Raw genomic sequence first — 27,531 nt, 5'->3', positions numbered from 1 at the left:
AGCTTTTCAAAAGTGCATGTGTTTGTCGTGTCGGGGTGTTCCCCAGGAGGTTTTTTGACATTCTGTCCACTTAACACACCATTTTAACGTAGCTTGGGAGGGACATAAATACTTTTAGCCTACAGAACAAGCAGCTGGCTCATTGACGTGAACATTGGCTACCCTATGCATTATCACTATACTACCCTACATGGAGACATATCTCATGTTAACAATGGAGAAAACATAACATAGGCTATTATTTGTGCGAATGGGTTAGCACAAACTTAGCTTTTGGTGAACGGAGATGCTGATCACTAATTCATTTCTTTGCGCAACAGCCCATGTTCTGCGTTCATTCCAGTGAGACAAGTGAAATACATGCTTTTAAAGCCCTTTCATTGCCAGGCTATTGCTACGATGTTTAGGCCCTACCTGCTTTTTTCATGGACAGTTACAGGAATCCACGTCATTCGTTTATCGTTGCTTCAATCGTAGCCTACCCAGTTATCTCCAGAGTTTGTCAGTCAGTTTCAGCCTCTCCTCTAGCTCCTCTACACACCCGTTGGAATTTATTAAGTTTTGTTACATTTTGTTGCACTTTAGAAGAGAAGACAAAGGGGGCCTCTGCATGGATGTCATTGTAGAGCAGTGCGATGTGCTCAATTAGGCTAGCTCCCGAGTAGGCTATGACTGACGCCGCAAATACGGACACGGCCGTTTAATATTATTGATTATCATTATTATTATTAGGAGGCCCCATTGGTCGAGGCCCCTGGGCTGAAGCCCAGGTAAACCCCTGCATTAAGGCGCCAGTGAGCCTAGCCATAACCTATTTTTAAGTGGCTTAATAACGAAAATCTGAACGATTATCTTGCTGTAACTGTCATGCTGTTGTTGTACAGTAACTGGATTATCGTTAGCTGGTGAAGATGGCTGACTTTGAAGCTGGAGCTCCTTCTGTTGCAGATCTGTTTAGCCTGCCGTTCACGTCTGCTTAACACAGTTTAATTTTAAATGTGACGCGATATGCTAGCATTTGAAGTGTCAGGTACTCTGTAGCTAATACCCACAGAGTAACATGAGTAACGGCAGCAATAAACTAGATCTACCGCATAGCAGTACAAAATATGACCGCCTCTCAGTCCTGCATATTCTCTTCGCAAAAATAAATTCAAAGTCAAAGTCAAAGTCAGCTTTATTGTCAATTTCTTCACATGTTCCAGACATACAAAGAGATCGAAATTACGTTTCTCACTATCCCACGCTTGTCAATTTGTCTCCATCTCCTACTCCTGCAACTCATGTGCATGTAAATGAGTGTGAGCATATGAGAGTTTGCTTTTGTTTATAAGAGTGTGTGTGTGTGTGCGTGTGTGTTTGCATGCGCACATGCGTATGCGTGCCTGTGTGTGTGTGTTTATGTGTCTGCATTCATGTGGGTGGGTGTTTGTGTGTTTTTGCCTGTCTGTATGTGTGTGTGTGCTTGCCTGTCTATGTGTGCGACTGCGTGTGTGTGTGTGTGCATGTGCGTGTGTGCACGTGCGCGTGCATGTACTTTATGTGTGCAAATCACAAATGAGTGGGTATGGGATAGGTTGATGCGGGCTCTTGAGACTAACATACCATACATATTTTGTCATCTTGAGTGCAACGGTTCAGGTAGGGCTAGTTATGTAGGGGAGTGGCCACCAAGTTTCATGTTCCCTGGTGTTTCAGTAACCCGGGAATCACTGACCAAAATTAATGACGGTAAAAGGAAAAAAAAAAATACATTTATTTTTTATATTTTATATTACTTGTTGTCCTGATTTTTCCTGTGGATCTTAGTGGGCACTGAGGAAGTAATTTCATCGCTAGTTTTTCATGATTACTATTTCAATTGTTTCATATCAAAATTCACTACTTAATTATGTGTTTTATGTAGTTTGTCGAGGACTGGTTCAGACACGTCACATCCATAACGTGAAACCGTCACATCCATAACGCCAGTTTTTCCTACATAATGCATTATGAAAATGACGCATAGTTTCAAAAACACACTTTTTGTGTTCATTCAAGTCTCCTTCATGCTACATATATCATAGTTTCGGCAGTTTCCTTCAATAAAGAGTTTGTAGAAAACCTGTAATCCCTCACAAAAGTGTGTCCATTTCATGTCACATCCATAACACTGATAAACTTGCAGTGGTCCACTTGCTGTTTGCTGCACTGACATTTATTGTAATATATTGTATTTTTAACATGTTGCAACCATCCCCAAACAATGTTGCAAATGTCCCTGGGCCCAGGGTCAGTTGCAACATCTGACTCCTTACATTCAAATGCAAATTGTGAAAAATGTAGATTCTGTAATTATCTTTAAATGGTTTAGACTATTAACAGACAGATGTAAGTGTATTGTATAAAAAATAGTTTGTCTAATCCAAACCATCTCTGAGTAACAGAGCCAAATGCAAGTGTTGCAACTGTCCCCTGTCTCCCCTACATAGTGCGGTTATAGCCAATAGAGGGCCACGTTGCGAATGCAGAAGTGCCGTTCACCCTGTTACGAGTTGATGAACCACGGAAACAATTTTGGAAACATTATTTTAAGGTACAAAAAACTCTTTGGTGTCGCTTTAAGAACGTTATCACAGTGTGTCTTCATGGCTCAAAGCAGCGTGGGCGGAAGACAGCGACAATTGGCAGGGGGAGGGTCATGTCTTTTTCAACAATTCTGTCGGAGGGTCATTGAAAGTTTTCTAACAGGCAAGGGAGGGTCATGCAACTTTTGACTGAAGCACTTAAATCAATCTCTCCCGGGAGCTTGCATGCTACCAGTCCTTCCTTTTCAAATGTGTTGCACCTGCTTGCACAATTTCACAAATAATCATATGTGATTAATAATGTGACAAATAATCCCTGTGCACAGGGGCCGAAACATGCATGCCAACTTTTTCCGTGTTTATCACATAGTTTAACTTTCCCCCGCTGTCTTGCCGTTTTAATATTTTCCTGTAGAATATCCCATATTGTAATACTCTCATAACATTAGCCCTGCCATCGGGCCTGTCTCTGTGTTGCCCTGTTGCTACCCCCTTTCCCTTCCAACGAAACAGATGTCTTAAAATCATCGTTTTCCTTGCTTGAAGGCGAACTTAGAGTGATGTTAACCTTTTTAAGTTTAACGGCGTGATTGTCGTGAGAGCACTATTCATTTGGCGCTTGCATAGTGTTCGGCCCCTCCCCCTTGACGACCGTCCGTCCCCACCCCCCCGGTAAATATCATACAGTCCCTTAGCGCAAAGTCTGGGCTCATTACGATGCTAGAGTTGTAAGTGTTTCTCAATCATGAGAGACTCACAAAATGAAACAAAGTACTGGTATTACCAAGCTAGGTGTTTCCACCGTTCACAAATCTCTTCACAAATGAATGTTGCACTATCATTTAAAACTCACCAAACAGCTCTTGGCATTGTTCCACAGTGTTGTTTTAATGCTTAGACCACTGGAAATGACAGAGAAGTCTGCAGAACTGAGGGCTTGGAAGTAGGACTTGCAGTTGGCCTTGTCTACCTGGTCATAACTAAAACACAAGCAACATTGCAGAAATAAGAAAAAGATAATGGACAAAGACACATTATTCCACAATGATATCAGGCGTCTTCTACATTATGTCTACTTTCTTCTTTTCTTCTTCTTGTTTTCATCTTAAACATTTTCCTTGAGCAAGGACTTATATTCAATTTTGTTAATACCTGTTAATGGCCTTTTGGTCAGTCTACTTACTTGAAGTACAGCAGCATATCTGTGGGGTATTCTGTGAAGTTCTGTGAGGCTTCACTTTTCTCATAGTTGTACATGCAAGTCAGCTGTAAAGTATAACATGTGAGACATTTTTACAAATCTTTTTCTTTATTTTTCATTTTCTTCTCTCAAAACACAGCCTCTGTTATTATATCTAACAATCCAGTCTATCCAGAGAAACATCTGCACAGAAAAAGAAAGAAGTACAGACTAAGAGGCACAGGCCAAGTTTGCCCCTTTGAATTAAACCCAGGGTTAATTCTGGTTGTCCAGCTCACCTGAGACTCTCCCAGTACCACCTTACGGCGACCAAGACGTGGCCTACAGGCCCGGATGAGGCGTTGCACTTTCACCTTCGATATTGTCTGCACTGAGCTACAGGAAAACCCTTGTAACACAGATTGGGACAGCCTGCACAGAACAATACAGAATAGTTTGAGCTGTCATGGAGGACAACAACAAAATTGAGTTATGTGGAACAATAGAGAAATGATAGCTTCAGCGAAAGTTCTACTAGGAAGACTCATAGTGTAGCTTACTCCTCCCATGCTTACACGGAGCCAATCTTAGCTTTGCCTACTTTTCGGGAAAGCCCTGCAATCTGATCATTCACTCATTCAATCAGCTAGCCTATAGGAATTCAGTGGGCTCTTTAAATATGTACCACCTAACACTGCTTCTGCTTCTCAGTACGCTGACTTTGACGCCCTAGCTCAGGCTTCGCGTGGACCCGGCTCTCTGCATTTTACATTCGCCCCTTCTGCCCTCAGTGGCGTTATTTGTTACAATCCTACGGCTTCGTTTGCTGCGCTGTTCAGACCTGTGCGTCCTTCAGTCAGGGCCACTGCATGTCGCTTCATCGCTAATCTCTGCCTATCGAGCCAGTCACGCCACGCTGTTGCAGCCTTCAATTCACAATAGCCTACTGCCGGGTCGCCGCCCTTGCGCAACTCTGTTGCAGGCCCATGTCGTGGTTCGGCAACAATTTCTCAAGCTTCAGCGTCTGGTTGGTAAGGTTATCGTGCTCTCTTCCCAAGCTCCTCGAGCTGGGCTACACTCTACCCACAGTCATGCAACCTGCTTGCCAACGATATTCGGCGGGCAGCAAACTGACTTGTCTGACACGGTTTAACTTTCACTTAAGCCTCCTTACATAATTCCTGCTGATTTTATAATCCTTGCGATTCGTGCTGTAAATTGCTGGCCTGCACCACGCTGCCGTTGAACCCAACCCTGTATTAAGACCTGTTTAATTGATGTTCTACACTCACTGTGGTTATCTCGATGTCTACCTTGGTTGAGCGTCGTCAAACCAGTTGTATTTTTGTGTAGCCTCTTAATTTGCCTCGCTGCTCGTTGGGCTGCATAGGCTTTAGGCTAGGCTACTCGTCTGCTGGACCTTCGGTTCAGGTATCACTCCTTGTGCATGGCTGCGGGAAGCCAGTTCATCGTTGCATTCGTTTAATCATCTGGGATTGCGTCCCATACCTTCTGGTAGGAAGTCTACACGGCCTTCCTCGGGTGATTCTCTGCATGCACTTGCCGTTGCTCAAACTACTCTCAGCTACCGCTGATCTGTGATGTCCCAGGTATGCCGTGACGTCCCCGACGTTCTCAGCTATCTGGGTTCTCAATTTTGGGGGGTCTTAGACCAAAGCTCGAACCAAAATGACGGCACGCCGGCCCATGGTCATCAATTGCCAGTATGTCACACAAGCTATTATCTAGGCAATAATAGGTGTTTTCTTTCAATGCCCGTATTATGTCAGTGTTCATGAGCTGACACCACAGTGTGGGCTCATGCCCACATGGTTGAGCTTTTAATTAAGAAGCTGTGTCATTTGTGTACGTAACATATCCTTCTAGTGTCTTTCGTATGGTTAAAATGTCTTTTCTGATTCCGTATCGTGTATTGGGTTCCTAGGAATTCTATGGCAGGCCTCACTTTGCTCACTGCCCACCAGTGGGTCGCTTCAGCACTCCATATATTGGTTTTAATGGTTACCGGCTGTCCATGATTATGTCGGCAATTTTACATTTTGCTAGTTGTGGTTTAAATGGTGGCCTATGCTGGAAGTTCGTTGATCACGACTACCAACGTAGCCGTTGGCTGGTTTTACCGATGACGATGCTACATGTCACCTGTCTAACCACTCCTTCCTTCTCGCAGGTCAAACGGAGCGGTCCATCATCACTGGCAGACTCAAGTCTCCTTCAGGCCAACGCCGCGCCCTTCATGCACTCTCTTTGGACAACGGGTCTCTGCGTGTCCGTGTGATTTCAGCCCATCTAGTCACGCCATCAGTCACATTGATTGCTGACTCGAATTGCTGTTTTAGCAGGATCCTCTGCAAATAATGTGTACTCTAATTTCCATTCTCCATTTTGCCTTGGCTGTTTTGTTTTTGGCAGATATGCTCACCCGAAGTGATCGCGCCAGGGAGGACGTGCAAGTTCCTTTTACATTCTCCTCCCGATCTTTAATTTGCTAACCCCTGCAGGTGCATCATGCCTCCCCTCTTCCGTTGAGGGGATGCAGTTCGTCAAGGGAGAAGCAGTTCCACATATCACACTAACATCTACTTTCTTTCAGGGATGGCAGTGCCGGTTCACAGAATCACGCAATCGTGTGGATCATGTTTCCAGTTCATATTGGAGGGGGGTCATCCCTCAGTCTTCACAAATCTCCGAAGGCCAAGCCAGCCGAGGATATCTCCTCTTGTAGCACGGCTTAAAACTAGCCTTCCTAATCCCAGCACTTATCACCTGTCTAGAACTGACTCTTGACTGTGTAAAACCGGCACTCACTGATGCACTTTCGTTATTGTGCTCTACCTTGTAAATTGTTTTTAATTGCACTGGCATTGTGGGAGAATTGTTTTAGCTTTAACCTGTTTGCCGTCACGTTGGTCTAGGTTGCCCTAGACGCTGGTTGCCCAGCTCACTGTCCAGGTTGCCTTGGACGCCGGTTGTCCGGCTCATGACGCTCGTCTAGGTTGCCCTAGACGCTGGTTGCCCAGTTTGGTCCAGGTGGCCCTGGATGCCGGTTGCCCGGCCGTCATGTCTGTCTGGGTTGCCCTGGACGCTGGTTGCCCAGCTCATGGTTCAGGATACCGCTATACGGTCAATGTTAACTGCCTGATTCCGGACTTCGACGCAATTGGATGACACTACGTCTGTCATCTGTTTAGATCGCCTATGGCCCGCTATATCAGCTACACATATATTGGTTCCCCGCGATGCAAGGGGCAAAAGTTACGTGCATCATACTCCTTGCCAGACTCAAGTCTCTCCCTGAGCAAATGCTTCCGTGAGAACTCTGGATTCCCAGGGTACATTGTCAGTCGCTTTGAGTAAAAATGTCCTGGCCACATGGAATGTCGCGTGAATGCACACCCCTCCACTCACTCAGGGGCCAGTGCTTGGCGCATGACTAATATAATTTCTGCATCCAGTTGGGCGATATGTATTGCTTATTCTCTCCTCATTGCTACCTTTACTCATTGTCTCTCCAGCAGCCAGTTCTAAACTGTACTATCCTGCCACAGTGGTGCAGCTGGTATAGCAAGCTTCGTTAAGTCATTCTCAGAGCTCCTCTGCACTCTGAGATGCATAAGTGCCATGGTGGTACCCCAGCACTGATCTGTTCGTTGTCTCGTCATATTTCAGTAACATATGTTTCTTCCTCCTGTCACATACAGGCATGAATTGTCCTGAAGTCCTTTGTCTACGTCGCAAGGTCATGCTTCCCTCGCATTACTGATGCTGCTCATCTTATTTTGGGGGGCTTTCCAAGAGCAGGTGCTAAGGTGTAGCTCACACGCATCCATCTTGGCCTTGGGTCTGCAGCTCATGCATTCATCTCACTCTAGCCGCTGCAGGTGAGCTATCGAACCAGAACACACATCTGGCTTCACAAGCACTAGTCTTCTACAAAACTAGTCATAATGCTTATCTATCCTAAATATTAAACCACATGACTTCGATGCGAATATACTCAAGCACCCATATCAACTAACTCATTGCTCCGGTCCCAAGCATCTGCAACCACAAGCTCTATTCCCCTGCATTGATCCTGAGTACATCATGTTTAACCTTTTAACCCTAACCATGTTTTGCTTCCCTGGTCCCCGTTCACTACCTTAAACTACGGCTCACACTTTACCCGATTTTCAGCAGCCATCTAGCTAACGTGCTGCTTAAATGTAACCTCTCTTCAAAGAGGTTCACTTCTCACTCATTCCGCATCGGGCGCAGCCAAGACTGCCCGGCCAAAAGGGCTATCCACGCCATCCATCAGGATGCATCAAACTAACTCCTCTTGACATTTTCGATGCTCAGAAGTTGCTCTCCCATGTTAACTCAGGTACCTCATTTTACCTTCACAAATCCTGGTGGCGGTGGTTAAATTCTGGCATTAAGCCTTGCACTAATTGCTGAAACATATTGGGCCCCAGCATGCGGTAGCTTGTGGTGATTTAGTCTCAGCCATGGGCATGTTGCCCTTTCACTGATTGCCCAGCTCGTTCGGACGCTTTATGGTTCAGGTCACTTCGCCGGTCGCCCGCTCGTGATGCACGCCTAGGTTGCCCTAGACACTGGTTGCCCAGTTTGGTCCAGGTTGCCCTGGATGCGGTCGCCCGCCATCACATCGGTCTAGGTTGCCATATACGCTGGTTGACCAGCTCATGGTTCAGGTCGCGACCGCACGCCCGGTTGCCCCTGCGGACGCTTCGTCTAGGTTGCCCTAGACGCTGGTTGCCCAGTTCGGTCCAGGTTGCCCTGGATGCCGGTCGCCCGGCCGTCCACGTTGGTCTAGGTTGCCCCTAGACGCTGGTTGCCCAGCTCACTGTCCAGGTTGCCTTGGACGCCGGGTTGCCCGCTCATGACGCTTCGTCTAGGTTGCCCTAGACGCTGGTTGCCCAGTTTGGTCCAGGTGGCCCTGGATGCGGTTGCCCGGCCGTCATGTCTGTCTAGGTTGCCCTAGACGCTGGTTGCCCAGCTCATGGTTCAGGGTCGCCGCACGCCGGGTTGCCCAGCTTCGTGGCGCTTCGTCTAGGTTGCCCTAGACGCTGGTTGCCCAGTTCGGTCCAGTTTGCCCTGGATGCGGTCGCCCGCCGTCCACGTTGGTCTAGGTTGCCCTAGACGCTGGTTGCCCAGCTAATGGTCCAGGTTGCCTTGGACGCCGGTAGCCCGGCACGTCTCGTGGTCTAGGTTGCCCTAGACGCTGGTTGCCCAGCTCGCATAAGCACTAAAGTCCAGGTTGCTCTGGATGCCGGTGGCCTGGCTCGTCACGATGTACTAGCTCGCTAGTCACTGGGCGCCCAGATCGTGAAGTGCTTATGGTCCAGGTTGCCCTGGACGCCGGTTGCCCGGCCGCCGCATTGGTCTAGGTTGCCCTAGACGCTGGTTGCCCAGCTCGTCAAGCTTCTAAATCCCACTAAAGCGAAAGCATGCTGCGGGCCCCACTACAACCCTAGGTTATGGTTAACACCTAGCTACTTTAAAATTCTGTCGGCGTCCTGGCACAACGTCTTCACCCCGGCCCAGTCATGCTGTTTAATTCATCTTGTATGTATACTAATGTCTCTGCTCCTCAGAACCAGATTACTGAGTCACCGCCCTGGCGGGCATCACTCATCCTTTTGGGGGTAGGCTCCCCGCCCCCTGCCTTCATCCATCGGCAGGAGACGAGATCCGCTCATCGCTGGACGGATCCGAGACGGGGCCTACGCCAAAGACTGTTACCTATTCAGGACTCTATCATGCTTGCATCCAAGCCGTTCCTTTACTAATTAAATCGTTAACTGATTCTATTCTGTCTACTGAGTCTTTCTGGTAGAACACAGTTTGAGGCATGTGGAATAATTGGCAAGCGTGAGAGTGGCGCTGGTAAAAGACATCACCACAGCTTTGCATTTAAGAAGAATTTTCTGTACACAGTGTAAGGTTTCTAGTGATGACATTAATGAGACAAACTGCTTTATAGCGGAGCACAAAAGTAATTCAGTGTATTGTCATCTCCGTGTCATCTCATTCTCACATTCACACTACAGTGTATGTTTAACTTACTCTTCTGTGTCATCTACAGCAGATGCGACCGTGTCAAAGAACATCACAGCCTGCACAAGAGAAAGGCCATTGAATTAGTCTTTTGAATTGAATTATTTCTTTAGACTTTCAATTAGATTTAAATATTTGCACACCTATGAAATTGTTCCAACTTTTTATCATACTTTCAATTGACCTTGTCTATAAGAATCTCACAAATGCATGGAGCAATAGTCTGTGGGGTTTTTGTGTCTGGCCAGAGCCTACTATAATTTTACAAAGGTTGCCTCAAATCTCAGTCTGCTAGCTGCTAGCTCGCAATGACGCATACGGAACTAACATCCTAGCTTTTGACTGGCAGGAATGCATTGAAAATAATCATTCAGGTTAATCATTAGTTCAGCATTGATTTAGAATCGTTATTGTGCTTTTGCCAAAAGAAAAGAAGCAGTTGTCTAAATAGGGATGAAAAATGTGTGACAGTCATGGATAATAGTAGAATAGAAAACAATGCACTTGTAATAAAAGCATTACCACCTCACCATGCATTATTTTCTGCTACCCGAATGCTGTAACATCCATTATCCCTTACTTGAACATACAGTACATATGTAAATGTATAGGTCACATACTGATACTTATTCTATTTACTGTATACTGTATGCATTATACAGCTAGACTGAGCAATTGATCTCTTTCCTAAATCCAAATCATGAACAAAATGCAACATTACCACACAAAGCAATTGAGGTTACCTGTTGTGGCTTCCATGTCTTCTGGTTGAGCTGTGATGCGATGGCCGAGTTGGAAGAGGTCAGCAGAACTCGGGGAATGGAGCCAGCCAGTGCATTAGGCACATTTACCATCAGCTGCGTTATGCTCTGATCTATGGAGATTATCTGGTGAAAGAATGGAAACCACACACACACACACACAGACAGAGAGAGGGGGGGGGGGGGAACAAGAAACACAGAGAAAGAGAGAGGAGAACAGAAAGATCGGAGATTAGTTACAATATTGATCTTATAGACTAAAAACATGCTTCTTAAAGACAGAATAACATTCAGTCAGTAACTGCAAATGTAAATTCATTGGCAACCTTCTTGATGTAGGTCTGCTGCACAATGGTGGGTGCGGTTAGCATGTTGTTGATGAACACAGTATTAGAGATTGTGGTCAGAAGCTGTGTAGAGGTGATGCTGGATATCGTCGCTGTGGGAACACCCTGGATGAGGGTTCCCAGAGAGACTAAGGTGGCTGCCGTGGTAATCTAGGAATCAAAGAAATGGCCGAAAACATGAATTACCTTCAAGACACTGCATAGCACCAGTATCATGGATGAGAATGGATGAATAATTAGCATGGATGGATTATTTGTCATTTTTGAAGTCACTAAGGTCATTTGAAAGGACAACATGAAAGCTTTATTGCCTAATTGCCATCGCTTAGCACCTCATTGATCAACTACCTGCATGGTTTGTGTGATGGACTGGATGATGGCGTTGACCTGTCCCTGGTTCCAACCACTGACCACACTGAGCGTGCTCAGTGAGGAAACAAGCACACTAGATGAGGTCTGGCTGATCTGGCCCACTGTCAAGCTGGTGCTCTCATTGCCTAGAGACTGGATGGTACTGACAGAGATCTGGGGCAGATTGGCCACCAAGGCGGCAGAAATCTGAACATGACAAATGAGTAATGAGAGATGGGAATGAAAGGGACAAGGGTGTCATTTCAGAAATGCATGATTCCCATTAACCGGCTATACTCAAAATGATAGAATGCTACCTCAGGTTCAGTCCCATTGCAGATCAGCTTCAGGCGGTACAGCATGGTGATGCTGTCAATCTTGCCCAAGTCCTCGTAGGCAGACACGGGTGCAAGACACAGCAAGTTACCTGGGAGACTAAAGAATAGAAAAGAACGAAATGGAAGTGGGAAGAGAATACCACAGTTGCTCTGCCATATCAGATTTGCAAAGTTTTCAGAAAAGGCTGTCTGATAACTATCTTGAAGCAGCCTAATATTTCCTTTCTCCAAATTGAATATTGTACCACAGAAAAGTAGCTTAAAGGAACCATATGTAAGATTGTGGCCAAAACTGGTACTGCAATCACTTTCAAAATACTGAAGAGCGGTGTATCCCCTCCCCCTCCCCCCTGACTCGAGGTTGCCAACCCTGATGGCGAAACACTACTGACTTCGCGGATTAGTAGATAGGTGGAGGGTGGCGCATCAGGCCAAAACACAACATGACATGACAAAACACAACATCAACATCAGTTGAGGGCTGCAACTTCACTTTTTAAATGACAATATCCTGGCCGGACTACTGTTGTCAGTGTTATATTTGAAATGAACATGATTTCTTAATGTCTAGTGACATATCAGGGCCATTTTATGATTAATTGAAATATTTTTCTTATATACGGTTCCTTTAAAGATCAAAGAGCTCTTTGAGAATCAAACTTTTTCTATGGACTGACACTCAAGGCATCAAGCGTGAAACTAACATACTATTTTGTTTGTCATGTCATTCACAGTAAACACTAGAATTTAAATAATAATAAAAACAAGATTGGCCAATTTTGGGAGTGCATTAGGTTACATTTAGCCTGTGGTAGAAAGGGGGAACACCCAGAAGCAAACACAGACAGGCACTCACCTGACTGGGCTGAAAGTGGGATTGAGGGTGTAGAGTTGTGTTATGAAGTAGGAAGTGACAGTGGAGGAGACGGCAGAGTTGCCAAAGAGCTGAATGTTTGCAGGATTCTCCAGGAAGATACCCAGCTAGAGAGAGAGAGAGAGAGAGAGAGAGGGCAGTTTAAATGATGCATTATTATGTGCAATGACAGTAAAGCACTTGAATTTGAATGACTGGTTTAGATATATCACCTGGCTGGAAGAGCAGAAGGACTGAAGGTCACTGACTGAGGTGTAACTGATGAATGGGCCGATGTAGTCCACAAACCAGGGTGTGGAGTTCAGCTCTGAGACGGTGGCATTGTAGCAGCGAGGTGTGCCATCTTTTAAGATACATCACAAGATCAACCAGCAGCCATCAAAGAAAAATCCTGTCTTCTTTTCATATGCTCAATAATAGATCATTAAATCAAGGTTTTCAGGATGAAAATATATGAGTGCACTGATTTTTAACACATTGACAGTTTATAATGATAAAAACAAAGTGAGATACTATGTATAATAATAACTACCGGTACATAATTTGTAGTTATTACATAATAAAGTTAGTGTAAACAGGCCGACAAGATAAAAAGCCACTGTAAATCTGTTAATTAATTTACTATCAGAAGATGCTATTTCATTTACTGTGTGTCTCTCATAGTCATTAGTACACAATATGTATCCAGTAGGAATCCACTCAAAGACTGTTGCACAAAACATACCCTGGGTAAGGTAGGCCTTGATGGAGGCGTAAACATCAGACTGTGTGAAATTAGCGGTGCTGTAGTTGAAGCTGCTGCCCATGATGGAGACTCTGAACAAATATGAAAAAATTACAAAGAAGCAAAACAGTAAGGCTCTTTGTGACATTTGGAATACCGTCAGAAGAGTAATATGAACAAGAAGGGAAGACAAATAAAGCTGAAATTGATCATGATGACCGTGATGATTACAACTAGATGTACTGCAGAGCGGTACAAAATATGACCGCCGCCCAGTCCAGCACATTTTTTCCACAAAAAGAAATCACGCTGAAAGGCCTATATGATTCTAACTGTCTCACTAAATTGCATTATCCACACTCAATTCTCACTGGTATCTGCTAGACAACAAGTACCAAAACATGATTAGTTCATAGATTTCACATGTAAAATTCATTTTATACAACCCCACCTCCATCTTGCCTGTTCATAATTCTGAGAAATTCTTGATTGTTTGTGTTATGTTTATGTTATGTGTGTGTGTGTGTGTGTGTGTGTGTGTGTGTGTGTGTGTGTGTGTGCGTGCTTGTGTGTGTGCCTGCGTATGTGCCTGTGCGTGCAAGCGTACATATGTCTACTGTGTGAGTATGTGTCATACGTATGATTACTGTGAATGTATGTGTGTGCGTGTGTGTATCTGTTTGTGCACATGTGTGCACATGAAATGGGTTAACATGACCCCTGGAAGCAAACATACGGAAAAAAATGGTTATCCTAGGCCCTACAGTTCTCAAGATATTCACAGAGAACTGTGTCTGCCCTACCCTCCTTTCGGGGGGTCCAGTCCAGCCGGGGGGCTACAGATCAAAACGAAAAATGACGGTTCCATGCTATCCATGTGGGGGTACATGCCCACCAAGTTTTGTATACCCCGGTCTTTCAGTGTCCCGGGAATCCTTGTTGGTGTACGTCACTAAATGTACACATAAATTATTTTATTGTAAGGCCCCCCATGAACAAAAGTACACAAAACTTGGCATGCATTCGGAGGGTGTCATAATGATCCTACACTTTTAATTTCGTGCAGTTTTGACCTTGTCAGCCAGAGATATTGTGATGAAAACACCTAATTTTTTGCTTTTTAATTTTTAACTAGATGGCGCTATACATGAAATAAGTGGTAATGGGATGGGTTGACAAGCCCCCTTAAGACCAACATACATAAAAAAGGTGGACCTCCTAGGCCCTACGGTTCTCGAGATATTCACAGAAAACTGTCTCCGGCCACCTACAGGCCAGTTGGTGTATAGTAACATAAATTAATTTATTGTGTGGCCCCCCATGAACGGAATTCCACAAACCTTGGCATGCATACAGAGGGTGTCATAATGATCCTACACTTCCAATTTCGTGCAGTTTTGACTATGTTAGGTCACAGATACCTTCAATTACAACACCTCATTTTTACTTTTTTGTGTTTAACTAGGTGGCGCTATACATGAAATGAGTGGTTATGGAATGGGTTGACATGGCCCCCTTGAGATCAACATACAAAAAAAAAAATGGTCCTCTTAAACCCTACGGTTTTCGAGATATTCACGAAAACTTGCGTCTGCCCTACCCTCCTTTCGGGGGATCCAGTCCAGCGGGGGGGGCTACAGATCAAAACAAAAAACGATGGTTCCATGCTATCCATGTGGGGTTACATGCCCACCAAGTTTTGTGTACCCCGGTCTTTCAGTGTCCCGGGAATCCTTGAAAAAATGGTTATCCTAGGCCCTACAGTTCTCAAGATATTCACAGAGAACTGTGTCTGCCCTACCCTCCTTTCAGGGGGTCCAGTCCAACCGGGGGCTACAGATCAAAACTAAAAAATGGCGGTTCCATGCTATCCATGTGGGGTACATGCCCACCAATTTTTGTATACCCGGTCTTTCAGTGTCCGGGAATCCTTGTTGGTGTCACGTCACTAAATGTACACATAAATTATTTTATTGTAAGGCCCCCCATGAACAAAAGTACACAAAACTTGGCATGCATTCGGAGGGTGTCATAATGATCCTACACTTTTAATTTCGTGCAGTTTTGACCTTGTCAGCCAGAGATATTGTGATGAAAACACCTAATTTTTTTTTTTTTAATTTTTAACTAGATGGCGCTATACATGAAATAAGTGGTAATGGGATGGGTTGACAAGCCCCTTAAGACCAACATACATAAAAAGGTGGACCTCCTAGGCCCCTACGGTTCTCGAGATATTCACAGAAAACTGTCTCCGGCCACCTACAGGCCAGTTGGTGTATAGTAACATAAATTAATTTATTGTGTGGCCCCCCATGAACGGAATTCCACAAACCTTGGCATGCATACAGAGGGTGTCATAATGATCCTACACTTCCAATTTCGTGCAGTTTTGACTATGTTAGGTCACAGATACCTTCAATTACAACACCTCATTTTACTTTTTGTGTTTAACTAGGTGGCGCTATACATGAAATGAGTGGTTATGGAATGGGTTGACATGGCCCCTTGAGATCAACATACAAAAAAAAAATGGTCCTCTTAAACCCTACGGTTTTCGAGATATTCACAGAAAACTGCGTCTGCCCTACCCTCCTTTCGGGGGATCCAGTCCAGCGGGGGGGCTACAGATCAAAACGAAAAACGATGGTTCCATGCTATCCATGTGGGGTTACATGCCCACCAAGTTTTGTGTACCCCGGTCTTTCAGTGTCCCGGGAATCCTTGACGGAAATTTGGGCATGCGAAAAAGAAAAAAAAAATAATCTGACTAAACCTATATGACCGCCGCTTCGCTGCGCAGCGGTCATAATAAGTAGGAGAAACATAATGAGATAGCAAAATAAACCCCAGAAGAGAGGAGAAGAAAATGACACCACTGCCATCACCAGTCACAACAAACAGCTTACAGTTTTCTGTAGGACAGGCAGGAGGCATTTTGGATAAAAGACACACTGATGAGGTCCTTGGTGAGGAACTTCAGATAGTTCTTCAGGGCAACATCAAACCAACGCTTGGCCTCATCAGGTGTTGTGGCACTCAACGCCAGAGACCACACACAGGGAAGGATCTGCTGCTGCAACTGAGGATCCGTTACCTGCACAGAGTGCCCGGGAACATTAAAGAACATCAGAAGCAGAGGTGATGACGCAAGAACAGAAAACCATGGAGGAGAACATCTGAGAACATTGGGGAAGTAACTATCAGTGAAAGTTGAGAACATTCTAAATAGAGCTCCAAATATTTGCCAGCTGCTCACCAGTTCCAGGTAATCAAGGGTTTTATTGTAGTTGCTAAGGACGATGCAGAGGTCTGAAGAGTTGGTGATGACGGATGGCTCACTGAGGTAAGCATTCAGTTCAGATGGCTTGATGGAGTTCAGTATCTGGAGAGCCCACACAATTATGAGTTACCACTTATCATGCTGACCAATTTTCCATTCAATTCAATGTTAATTTGTTTGTTGGTGTGTATGAAGAATAATTTTGACCCGAGCACCATAGGTGCGAAGCCCTATTGTTTCTGTAGCCATTATTAGGCCTTATTATACGGCTATTATAATGCAAGTAGAATGCTCCATTGACTTGAATGGGATTTCCGAAAGTTCTAGCGGTCATTATTTCTTGGGAAAGGACCTCTGAAAACAAGAATGACCGCTGTCAATGGCAACGGAGTTTGTGCTTGGAACTTCATTCAAAAGTGAAAGCAGACGGTTGATCAGCTGTGTTCTAAAGAATGTTTGATTCAAGTTCAGCGTGTGTTGCGAACTATTTGTTTCTCAGCAAAAGCCACGACGAAACGGTAACAAACTAGATGTACCACAGAGCGGTACAAAATATGACCGCCGCCCAGTTCAGCACATTTTTTCCACAAAAAGAAATCACGCTGAAAGGCCTATATGATTCTAACTGTCTCACTAAATTGCATTATCCACACTCAATTCTCACTGGTATCTGCTAGACAACAAGTACCAAAACATGATAAGTTCATAGATTTCACATGTAAAATTAATTTTATACAACCCCACCTCCATCTTGCCTGTTCATAATTCTGAGAAATTCTTGATTGTTTTTGTTATGTTTATGTTATGTGTGTGTGTGTGTGTGTGTGTGTGTGTGTGTGTGTGTGTGTGTGTGTGTGTGTGTGTGTGCTTGTGTGTGTGCCTGCGTATGTGCCTGTGCATGCAAGCGTACATATGTCTACTGTGTGAGTATGTGTCATACGTATGATTACTGTGAATGTATGTGTGTGTGTGTGTGTGTGCACATGTGTGCACATGAAATGGGTTAACATGACCCCATACGGAAAAAAATGGTCATCCTAGGCCCTACAGTTCTCAAGATATTCACAGAGAACTGTGTCTGCCCTACCCTCCTTTCGGGGAGTCCAGTCCAGCGGGGGGGCTACAGATCAAAACGAAAAATGACGTTCCATGCTATCCATGTGGGGGTACATGCCCACCAAGTTTTGTGTACCCCGGTCTTTCAGTGTCCCGGGAATCCTTGTTGGTGTACGTCACTAAATGTACACATAAATTATTTTATTGTAAGGCCCCCCATGAACGAAAACACACAAAACTTGGCATGCATTCGGAGGGTGTCATAATGATCCTACACTTTTAATTTCGTGCAGGTTTGACCTTGTCAGCCAGAGATATTGTGATTAAAACACCTAATTTATGTCACATGGATAGCATGGAACCGTCATTTTTCGTTTTCATCTGCTGCCCCCCGCTGGACTGGACCCCCCGAAAGGAGGGTAGGGCAGACACAGTTCTCTGTGAATCTTTTATGGTATGTTGGTCTCAAGGGCCCATATCAACCTGGCTCATAATCACTCATTTGTGATTTGCCCCCGCCCGGTAAAAATGAAAATGCAATATTATTCTGCTTTAATCGCCCCTATCTTCAGTTAAGATGTTCAGAACTGCACCAAATTTTATGCGTATGATTGACCTGGCATTCTCTGGGGGTCTGGGGGTATGCTAAGTTTCGTAGAATTTCATCCATGGGGGGGGGGGGGCTAAAAAAATTAGGTTATGTGTACATTTAGTGACTGTACACTCATTGGCCTGTAAATGGCGGTGCACACATATAAACATGCACACACACACAGGCACCCACATACTATCGGTATTAGAACGGCCGATACATAATTACAAATTCAATAGGATCAAAAGAAAGCCAAAATATTCATCATCATCATGGCTGCATTTTCAGTATTGGCGATAAGTAGTCGTTTGTCCACTAGATGGCGCATCGTTGCAGTGAGACGTAATTTTTTTGGAAGTTAAAAGTGGGTTGAAAAAATAATGGACACTTCCTACAAGGACTGTAATTTACCGCAGCTTAACATCTAATAAGGACAGGGACGATGTTCACATGAAGTGTAAGTGAGGATGAAGTGAGGATGTTTATCGGACATGCTTGGTTTTTACTGCAGGTACGTTAATCTTGTAATATCAATAAGGACCTAGGTAATGTTACCGTTAGCGTTGGTTGAGTGATGGAGGCCCATTTGATTGATTGCATTTGTAGAAAACTATAAATGCGGTTATACCAAGCAAATTGATAGCAGCACTGTTTGTATCTTTCGACTGTCATTTATTGCACGTGCTACAAAATCATTCTGTGCAATGGAAGATTTACCAACGTTACACTGGTCTGATACAGTTTTGCCTATACATCGTGAGACTGAGACGCCTGTTTATTTTGTTTTAAGCGCGTGCAGGGTGTGAGAGGGGAATCGATGTGCTTTGATTCCAGCTTGGTAGTTGTAGTCTGTGAAATTAAAAAGCGTGTGTGTGAAGTATCCAAACAATGACACCTTCATTTCATTATGGCTGCTTTAGCAACACACCTTAAGCTACTGTGTAGTGGGTCCCATTTAGAAGTGGCTACTTCATTCGCGCTTTCCTTGACTCATGGAACTGCGTGAATGTTATTACAACTTTTCGCCACGATATGGCAGTTTAAGTCCGCTTGATACTGTAAGTCGTAAGCCATTGGTTTCCAAAGGAGATTTTATTTGTGTCGCCAGCATAGCCTATTGACAATTTATGTTGTAAATAGGCCTACCTTATAATCCTACCTGTAGCTTAGGGAAGCTAACAGCTTTCTATTAGGATCTAGTTTGTTAGTTACAGTTTTGTCATAACTCCCTAATGCATTTTTGTATTTAGAATAGCCAGAGCGTGTATATCTCAATCTGAAAATTAAACAATATCGGGTGCCTATGGACTAGGCTGGGTGAACCCAGCCTGATCTGCCCGCTATTTATTTTTTGATTTCTTAAAAGATTGAGCTTGGTCTGATGAAAGCCAGACTAGCCATGGACCTCAGTTACACAATGCAAGGGAACATGAATCGGCCTATATTTGCACGAAAAGCTCTTCAACTTTGGCCCGTTAAAATGTGTATGAACAGTCTAGCGACGCATTTCATCAAGGCCCATTTGGACATGTCAGTTATTTGCACCACTGGTTAGATGTAAAACAGCATTTCGTTTCAGACTACTGTTACTTAATTTGTGCATTAACAATAACGTTTCAGACTACTGTTACTTAATTTGTGCATTGACAATAAAGTATTACATGAACTAAAGATGACTAAAATCTTATGTAGAAGAAGAAACATTCACAAAAAATCCATCCATCCAAAAATGACCTTTGTTTTTGATAGCTGTTGAAAACGGCATGGAACTGACAGAGATGTTTTTGTTTATAAATACATAAAAAAAAAAAAAAAAAAAAAATAAATAAATAACATTATGCTGATACCTTTTGCTTTTCCCAAATACAATGTAGCCTACAGGTGTAAGTGACCTTTCATCAATTCAGTTGCAATGGATGAACTGTGATGACCTGCCCTACTTGTGATTGTTTAGAGATTTTAAAGGTTTTATAACAATGCTACATCTTCTTTGGCTATTCTACAATCTATTCACCTTTTCAGCACAAGTAGGCTACTTTCTGTGCAGCCGCACACACACACTCAGGCATGCCAAACAAGCATACACAAAAGTTTCAAGAGTGGGGGATGGAGTAAAAGATGAGGTCATATTTTGTACCGCTATGCGGTACATCTAGTTTTCCGCATAATGACCGGCGTTCTATACATTATCCCTTACTCAAGCACTGGAGAACACTGGGCCTGTACTTGAGTGGAGTGCGCTGGGCCAGTTTTTGCCTCTTGGGGCTTTTTTATCCATGATTTTACTTTAAGCAGAAATAGGTCTGGGTTCTTATGGGATTTGTCATAGGTTGTCATAGATTTGTAGGATTATTAGCTGACAGTAAGAATATATTTCAGAGCAATACTAGAGTAGCAATACAAGTAAAATAAGTACTTATTTCTACAATAGTAAAGTAGAGAGCATAATAATCTTAAATATGACTTTGGCAAAATGCCCACCTAGCCTCAATAGGCATAACACAACTGTATGTATGTGTTTGTGATATGTGTGCTGATTTTCACCTCAGGTTGGCGGTCGTAGGGTATCAGAGAGAGGAAGTTTGACAAATCAGGGAATCCGAAGTTAAGGAAGGTACTTTTCAGGAAGATGTAGAAGCTTCCACCACTATAGCAGCGGACCGGGGTTGGCCCTGTAGAATTCCAACATATTTTTTTAATGATGATAATGAATAAGTATCACATTTGTAAGATCAATAATTTGAGAGTGAAAAAGTGTTTTTTCAGTGTCACAGTACATTTTTTGTATTTTGTAATGACCTATGGTGTTTTTGCACTTTTTCAGATGTCAAGGTAAAGCTAAATGTACTCAACCTAATAATAATTATCGAACATAACACTATATTATGGTTACTTGATTGTGAAACTACCACTTAGCCTTGGTTATAAAACTGCCCTAACACATTTATTTGCCATATGAGAAGAATCATACCTTTCAATAGTAGCTGGATGTTGTGTTCGATCTCCTTCTGAATCTCACTTGTCAGCGAAGAATGACTGGAATCTAGTGCGTTAATACTACCAGGGAACAAAGAGAAAGAACAACATGTTTTAAGATGAGATATTGGGTGGGTTAGTACAATTATTTACACAGTAAATACAACAAAATGAAAGTGATCATTTGGGCACTGATCTGAGAAGAATGAGAAGATCTCATCTTTGACCTTAAACATTTAACAGGAACCATGATTGAGCCTTGCAATGTGTTCTTGCTGTGTTCATCTGATCAAAGTGGAGGTAAACAGTACAATAGATAGATAGATAGATAGATAGATAGATAGATACTTTATTGATCCCCAGGGGAAATTCAAGAATAATCAGTCTAGAGCTGAATCTCACCCCTCTTGAATGATGTTGCAGGATCGGTCTTTGATGATACTGAAGTATGGAGCAACTTGGGCTATGGACAAACTGTTTAGGAGGGGACGTAGGAGAACATTCACCCAGATTACAATCTCTAAGTCTGGGACCGTTGGCGATGAAAGGTTTCCTCGGTCAAAGATTGCCTGAAGAAACACAGCTTTCACCTCCACAGTGTAGTTGTCCTGAAGTTTCTGAGATGGAATAGTTAAGCAAATGTGATGGAGACATTACATAATGTCATTACTTGACAAGGCCCAGGGCATGGAAAATGAATGTCAACAAAGCTTGACATTTAGGTGTACATAGAGAGCATGAACAAATAGAAAAATAAAAATACAAAATGACAAAAGGAATGAATGAGAAAATGAATGAATAAGTGGACACCTGCATATGAAAACAACATTTCCTTTGCTTTAAAGTCAGACTCATATGCTGTGTAATACCTCAATGGCAGGAGATACAACTTTGAAGAATGCTGCAAAGTTGGTTGGTGTGATTTCTGCCATGACCTTTTGCACATCTTCCGGGCTCTTCAGCTGGCCTGGGATGGAAGCCAGCTCAGACAGCTGGGTCTCTGTGAGGACCTCCCTAGCCTCCACCTGTGAGTTAAAAGCACCAGTAAAATGTTTTGATCTTCCTGTGAAATGTTTTTTGGCATGTTTGAAGGATTTCTAAGGCCACGTCCACACGAAACCAGCGGCTATATTTTTTCACACCTTTAATGACACAGGTAAAAAAAAGAGACACAGAGGTGACACTGACTGAAAGCGCTGTAATGCATTTGCCAGGCTAGTCGATGACGCTGTTACGGTGAGGCTTCACATTATAGCACAAATAAAAGACGATAACTATCCAAAACAACTTGCGTGAAATAAGCAGACTACAGAAAATTCCGTTTTTCAATTAAACTGTTAAACTAATAAAGTTCATTTTCAAGGTATGTAACTGCTATATATGTGGAAATGCTTTTACAATTTGCATTAGGTCTGGTATAGAGCAAGTTTTACTGGAGAAATTACCATGCGTTAGTCATAGGTTGTAGTAAGCTAATGTTTAACTAAGTTAAGCTAACGGTGTGCTTCTAACTTAGCCACAAAAGGCTGATATTGCGTGCACAGAAATCATGACGGGGAAAAGAAAAACATTTTAATTATAACAAACAAATGATTTGGTTTGGTTTGTTTTTATAAGTAGAGTGTCAGGTCGAGTGCGGTGGATGAGTTGAGGTGTGGGGCTATGTCGTCATCGTTTTGTTGTCCACATGGCAAAAGTTAACCGGCGGATTAAAAATCTTCTCTGGAACCCGATATAAAAAAAGATCGGTTACGGCCTCCTAAAATGCCGGGGTCGTGTGGATGCAAGGTCTAACCGATAAAAAATGGTTTAAAAAAAAAAAAAAAAACGCGTTGTGTGGATGGGGCCTTTAAATATCTTTTCAAATTTAAGTTTCAAACTTAAACATGCTGTAGCTGAAATACTTCAGGTATATTTAGTGTTACAAATAATTATTCATTTACCCCATTAAAATCGCTCTTCAGCAACAATAAGTCTGTATATGGGGCAAAAATACTGAATTGCCCAAAGTTTTTAAGGATCCAATCCTTGTCACTGCCAACAGACTGGACACAGGACAGACCTGTGCACACATTAAAAGAGAATTACATATAAGGACAGGCTTGTTTTATTCATACCATAACACACTCACACACACACACACACAATATGACAGCAGTCACCTGTTGATTGGCCCATCATGTATTGTTTGTTGAAGCTGAAGATGTTTTCTGACTGTACAACTGACAGCTGAGCAAAAACACTGTTAAATCCTTCCACTCTGCAAAGCAATCAAAAGATGTGTGAGCTTACAACACAGCTCCAGCCCTCTCGTACAGTATACATTGTATTTATACTTACCACACACATATATGCACATACATCCTATATGTTAAACTTGGAGAGGAAACAATTAAACTCAAAAGACATCCTTTCCACTTATGCTATTCCCTAAAGGGAAACTTGGCAAGATTTCCCCCTCTGCTGGAGAAATTGTGCATTATGCTATTTCAAACTGTGGAAAAGGGTAACGATAAAGCACATGGATTTGTTTACAAGCTAGCAAAACGGTCTCTTTCCGGGACGGTAGTCTCAATGTTGCAAGGTTGGTTTTCCGCCTGGGGACGCTACGGGCAGTTGGAAAAGTCACCATTTTCACCGGAACAGGTCATTTAACCATCCAAATGATTTTTAAACGGGTTTATTACGTTGAAAAAGTTACCAAGTTCCCCTTTCCTTAAAGCAACGCTATGCAGCAATTACACTTTGCAACCACTTTTTGCGGTCATGCAACACGTTTTGATATCATCTTCAAATTCATTTTGATATATGGTCATGAGAAAGACATGCCTTTCCCACCAGCCATCCAGGACATTCAAAATATATTTCACAGAAGAACACTGATGACTATATTGCCAAAAGACACACTTTAGTATGTTAGAACGTTTCTAGCAGTGGCAACAAATCTGGTCGTGTTTGCAAGATTTTTCAAAAGATTGTACAACACTTTGTAGTGTTGCTTTAATATCTATGCTAATTGTGATGGATGTTTCAGTTGGGGTTTAAACATTTACATTATACAGAACATTAATTGTAATGTCCATCACAGAGTAAATATTACAGTAATAGAGAGGCAGGCTCACATTTCACGGTAGGAGTCACAGCTGATGTTTGTTGGAATTACGGCAAGGCCCGTAGGATCGATGCTGGGTAGGAAAAGAACAAGATAGTTCTGGAACCACAGAGCGAAATTCTCTGGACTGAAGTAATGGAACTTGGGAGCAAGTCCAGTCAGGGTCAGGTTCAAAACAATGTCCCGCACACCTGTAGGGATGGCTGTCAAATTTTTCTGAAAACACAAAATTAGGAATGAGGGATTAATAGATACAGGTTTGAGTAAAATATTTTTCACCAAATAATGTTAATGTAGAAAATGGACAAATTAGAAAAAAGCAATGTACTGTATACGGTAGAATATAGGATGCCTTTTGGTAGAATGTGTAAAGCACAAACAAAGCCACATGAATGCTTCCACCAGGGCTCACCTCAACTGCAATGTTATTGACTGAAGTGAAAAAACCTGTGAGTTGACTCTCATCATTAGACTCTAGCAGGCTAGTAACAATATTCCCAACGAGAGATTCATCCTGGGTTGCACCATTGCTGGAGTCCAGTATGAACTCTGCTTTCTGCCCTGCGGTGAAAGATGAGATCACTGATGCCTGAAGAAAAAAAAGAAAAAAAGATTGCACCACAAAAAAGATTGCACCACAATTTCTCATCTGACTGTTAAAAAACTGAGACTCACACATACCTAAAACTTGTGAGAAGAAAGGAGGATGAGAATTTGAAAGTACAAATAAGGTGTTTCTTACTCCTGTAATGTTCAGCTCCTTCAAAGCAGAGTAGTCTACTTCTTTGGCGAAAGGACCCAGGTTGACCTCTAGCCATTGGGCATCGTTCTGGATGTCAAGTCTGCAGGCTACAAAATAAACCAAACCTTGGTCAAAGCCTGAGGTAAGTGCTACCATTTCTGGAATTTTGAGCAAGACTAAGAAAATGGCAAGCTCTAACAAGGCTCTGGAAACCTTTTGTCAAAACCCAGGTTAAGTACAATAGTGTGGTCAAATACCTATCTCGCTGAACCTGGCGGAAAATTGCTTGAGGTGTTGGACGAGGACGTTGGCGATTCCTTTTCTTCTGGTCAGCGGCATCTTTTCGAAGACGATGCCCATTCCTCTCACACTACGAGAGAAGAATTGTTCACATATCAAAAGTTAGGAAGCTTGCTAGCCCACATCAGGCATTTCTACTGCCGTGGCAACTGGCATCATTCAGGTCTGGTGATGTAGAGCCATCAGAGAGATTGCACCGTGCTTACATGACTTGGTAGTTGGTGCAGTTTGCCTGTGCAGTTGTTTGAGTGAGCATCACTGTAGTGAAACTGGGGAGGATAGGAATGAGTTTCACTTGGAACCAGGAGATCCAGGCTGATACATCAAAGTGCAAGAAATTGACACTGATGACTTGGAAGGTGCTGTTCATGACAAAGTCTCTCACGGGAGGGGCAAAATCTGGAATCTGTGGAAACAGGACATACAGTACATCAGCGCTCATATCCCTTATGAAGCGCACCAGTGTGGTGTGCTGGAAATCTTTGTCGTCTTAACTTGATGGTGTGAATTACCTCAGGAGCCGCGCTCAGCGTCGTCAGAAACGCGTCAACATTTTCGAGAGCATCTCCCACCAACAGGACTTGAAAGATGGCCGTGATTTTGGTGGTGTCATTCAGTGCTCCGGACGTCAGAGTCAGCTGCGCTGCCTGGGATGGTGTCAGCAGTTCCAGAGACTCAAACTGCAATATGCAACGCAAAAGCAGTTATGGGCCTGCTGGGCCGGGAAGCTAACAGGATATTTTGTGTGCACAATCAGGAAAAAGTACAAGCCACTTACGCTGGAGAAGTTGACATTGAGTTTTTGTAGATCTTCCAGAGGCGCATAAACCGAAAATTGGCCAAAGTTAGTCTGAAGCCAGTCTTTGCTGCCCATGGTGCCAGTAATGCAGCCAGGATCTGAAACAAATGCAGCAAAGAAAGACTATAGCCACACAGGTTCTCTGACTGTTAAGAGACATTACCATGTCAAGTATGAACCTTTTGTCAAAGCCTAGAAGTCTTTTCCCAAGCACAAACCTGATGAGTCTCCTCTTGATAGGAACGGATACAGGAAGCTAGTGAAGATGGCTTTCTTTTGCTCCTCATTCATGGCTGTTGACCGGTTGCTGAGAGCTGCCACCCTGAATGGAGAAAGACAGAAGAATACATAAGATCACCTTGCTCGTGAGGAACATTGAAGCGGCGTTAAGTATTGAGTGTCTGTAGAGTGTCTGTACGTACACAGCCTGGAAGGTCTCACAACTGAAACTCTGGTTGGTTAGGCATGTCAGGAACATTGGGGTCACAGATGGTAAAAATGACCCCAGTCTGATGTTAAACCACTGGCTGATGAATGCTTTGTCTTTCAACTGCGCTTCAGTTAAGTCGTTGAGTTTGACTTCTCGTGATCACGCCGGAGGACCGTGGGCACGGACAGAGTGAGGTTTTGGACCTGTAAAGAGGGGGAACATTGTTCATGTCCACGTCCGCTTATGATGCTGAAGAGTTGGGTAAGACCGGAGAACCACACCTACCTTGCCAGAATATTGGACAAGGGCTTCATCAAGGATGCCGGCCACTTTGACAAAGAAGGCCTTCCAGGTTTCTTTGGGATAACTGTTGCTGTTGGGAAGCTTGCACTCCAGCAGTGTGGCCAAGCCATCCGCAGATAGAGATTCCAGCTTAAGGAAGACAAGAAAAGTGTGATTAATGACAACGGGCCCAAGCCTAACTTTAGCTGTTGGATGCCAAAACACCAAATGATGCCTGCAAGCACTTCCGAAAAGCATTTGCCGACAAGGTCCCGGTAACGCGCCTACCGAGGAGCATCACGAGGTCTCCCATGCTGAAATTGCAAAGCGTCCCAGTGGAGTTCACAGAGGCCAGGAGATCCTGCTCTGAGATGCTGTGTGTCACAATGGAAAACACGTTACTGACATGTCTGACACAGACTACTTCAAAACTTGACTATGCCTCTAATGGTTCACTCACCTGCTGGCGTTAGCACAAAGACTCTCCTCTGTAGAAGACAAGATTCACATGAAGAAAGATTTTAGGGACCAAACCAATTTTAAGACAAATACATGTTTCTTTGAAAAGACAAATACTAGGCACCCTGGAGAGGGACTTACCATCCACCACGGTCTCTGCGCACTGGAGGAGAGAAAAACATAACTCAGCTGAATCATTGAAATAACAAGGTACTTGGAAATACATTAAGTCAATGTGAGGGCATGTTTTGCAGTGTGATTTTGCTTTAGAGGC

The 27,531-nt window shown here is 43.4% G+C and overlaps 1 protein-coding gene and 1 long non-coding RNA gene across 2 annotated transcripts in view; both read right to left on the bottom strand.

Annotated features, from left to right (window-relative positions):
- Window positions 1-26,667, bottom strand: part of LOC125312047 — a 36,263-nt gene extending 9,596 nt beyond the window's left edge. Inside the window, exons 1-28 of the mRNA XM_048270518.1 lie at window positions 26,509-26,667; window positions 26,305-26,408; window positions 26,066-26,184; window positions 25,800-25,967; window positions 25,494-25,693; window positions 25,245-25,357; window positions 24,988-25,094; window positions 24,658-24,834; window positions 24,256-24,461; window positions 23,296-23,393; window positions 23,077-23,195; window positions 22,003-22,158; window positions 21,536-21,750; window positions 21,129-21,214; window positions 20,702-20,829; window positions 16,486-16,611; window positions 16,136-16,323; window positions 13,227-13,318; window positions 12,715-12,845; window positions 12,485-12,609; window positions 11,608-11,725; window positions 11,288-11,497; window positions 10,919-11,089; window positions 10,575-10,718; window positions 9,841-9,890; window positions 4,047-4,179; window positions 3,751-3,833; window positions 3,421-3,547 (exon numbers count right to left, since the gene is read on the bottom strand). Coding sequence (XP_048126475.1) covers window positions 3,421-3,547; window positions 3,751-3,833; window positions 4,047-4,179; window positions 9,841-9,890; window positions 10,575-10,718; window positions 10,919-11,089; window positions 11,288-11,497; window positions 11,608-11,725; window positions 12,485-12,609; window positions 12,715-12,845; window positions 13,227-13,318; window positions 16,136-16,323; window positions 16,486-16,611; window positions 20,702-20,829; window positions 21,129-21,214; window positions 21,536-21,750; window positions 22,003-22,158; window positions 23,077-23,195; window positions 23,296-23,393; window positions 24,256-24,461; window positions 24,658-24,834; window positions 24,988-25,094; window positions 25,245-25,357; window positions 25,494-25,693; window positions 25,800-25,967; window positions 26,066-26,184; window positions 26,305-26,408; window positions 26,509-26,564 — 3,750 coding nt within the window. The 5' untranslated portion in view covers window positions 26,565-26,667. The remainder of the gene's footprint in view (window positions 1-3,420; window positions 3,548-3,750; window positions 3,834-4,046; window positions 4,180-9,840; window positions 9,891-10,574; window positions 10,719-10,918; window positions 11,090-11,287; window positions 11,498-11,607; window positions 11,726-12,484; window positions 12,610-12,714; window positions 12,846-13,226; window positions 13,319-16,135; window positions 16,324-16,485; window positions 16,612-20,701; window positions 20,830-21,128; window positions 21,215-21,535; window positions 21,751-22,002; window positions 22,159-23,076; window positions 23,196-23,295; window positions 23,394-24,255; window positions 24,462-24,657; window positions 24,835-24,987; window positions 25,095-25,244; window positions 25,358-25,493; window positions 25,694-25,799; window positions 25,968-26,065; window positions 26,185-26,304; window positions 26,409-26,508) is intronic.
- Window positions 26,668-26,682: 15 nt separating this feature from the next.
- LOC125312057 lies at window positions 26,683-27,096 on the bottom strand. The gene is made up of 3 exons (XR_007196561.1): window positions 27,087-27,096; window positions 26,802-26,948; window positions 26,683-26,719 (listed from the first exon to the last, which is right to left on the bottom strand). It is a non-coding gene; the product is annotated as an uncharacterized LOC125312057 (long non-coding RNA).
- Between the last annotated feature and the right edge of the window lie 435 nt (window positions 27,097-27,531).

Source organism: Alosa alosa, chromosome 18 (assembly GCF_017589495.1).
Source record: "Alosa alosa isolate M-15738 ecotype Scorff River chromosome 18, AALO_Geno_1.1, whole genome shotgun sequence".
NCBI classification, from domain to species: domain Eukaryota; kingdom Metazoa; phylum Chordata; class Actinopteri; order Clupeiformes; family Clupeidae; genus Alosa; species Alosa alosa.
Note: the sequence above shows the minus strand (reverse complement) of the source record. Positions and strands in the feature narration are given on the sequence as shown.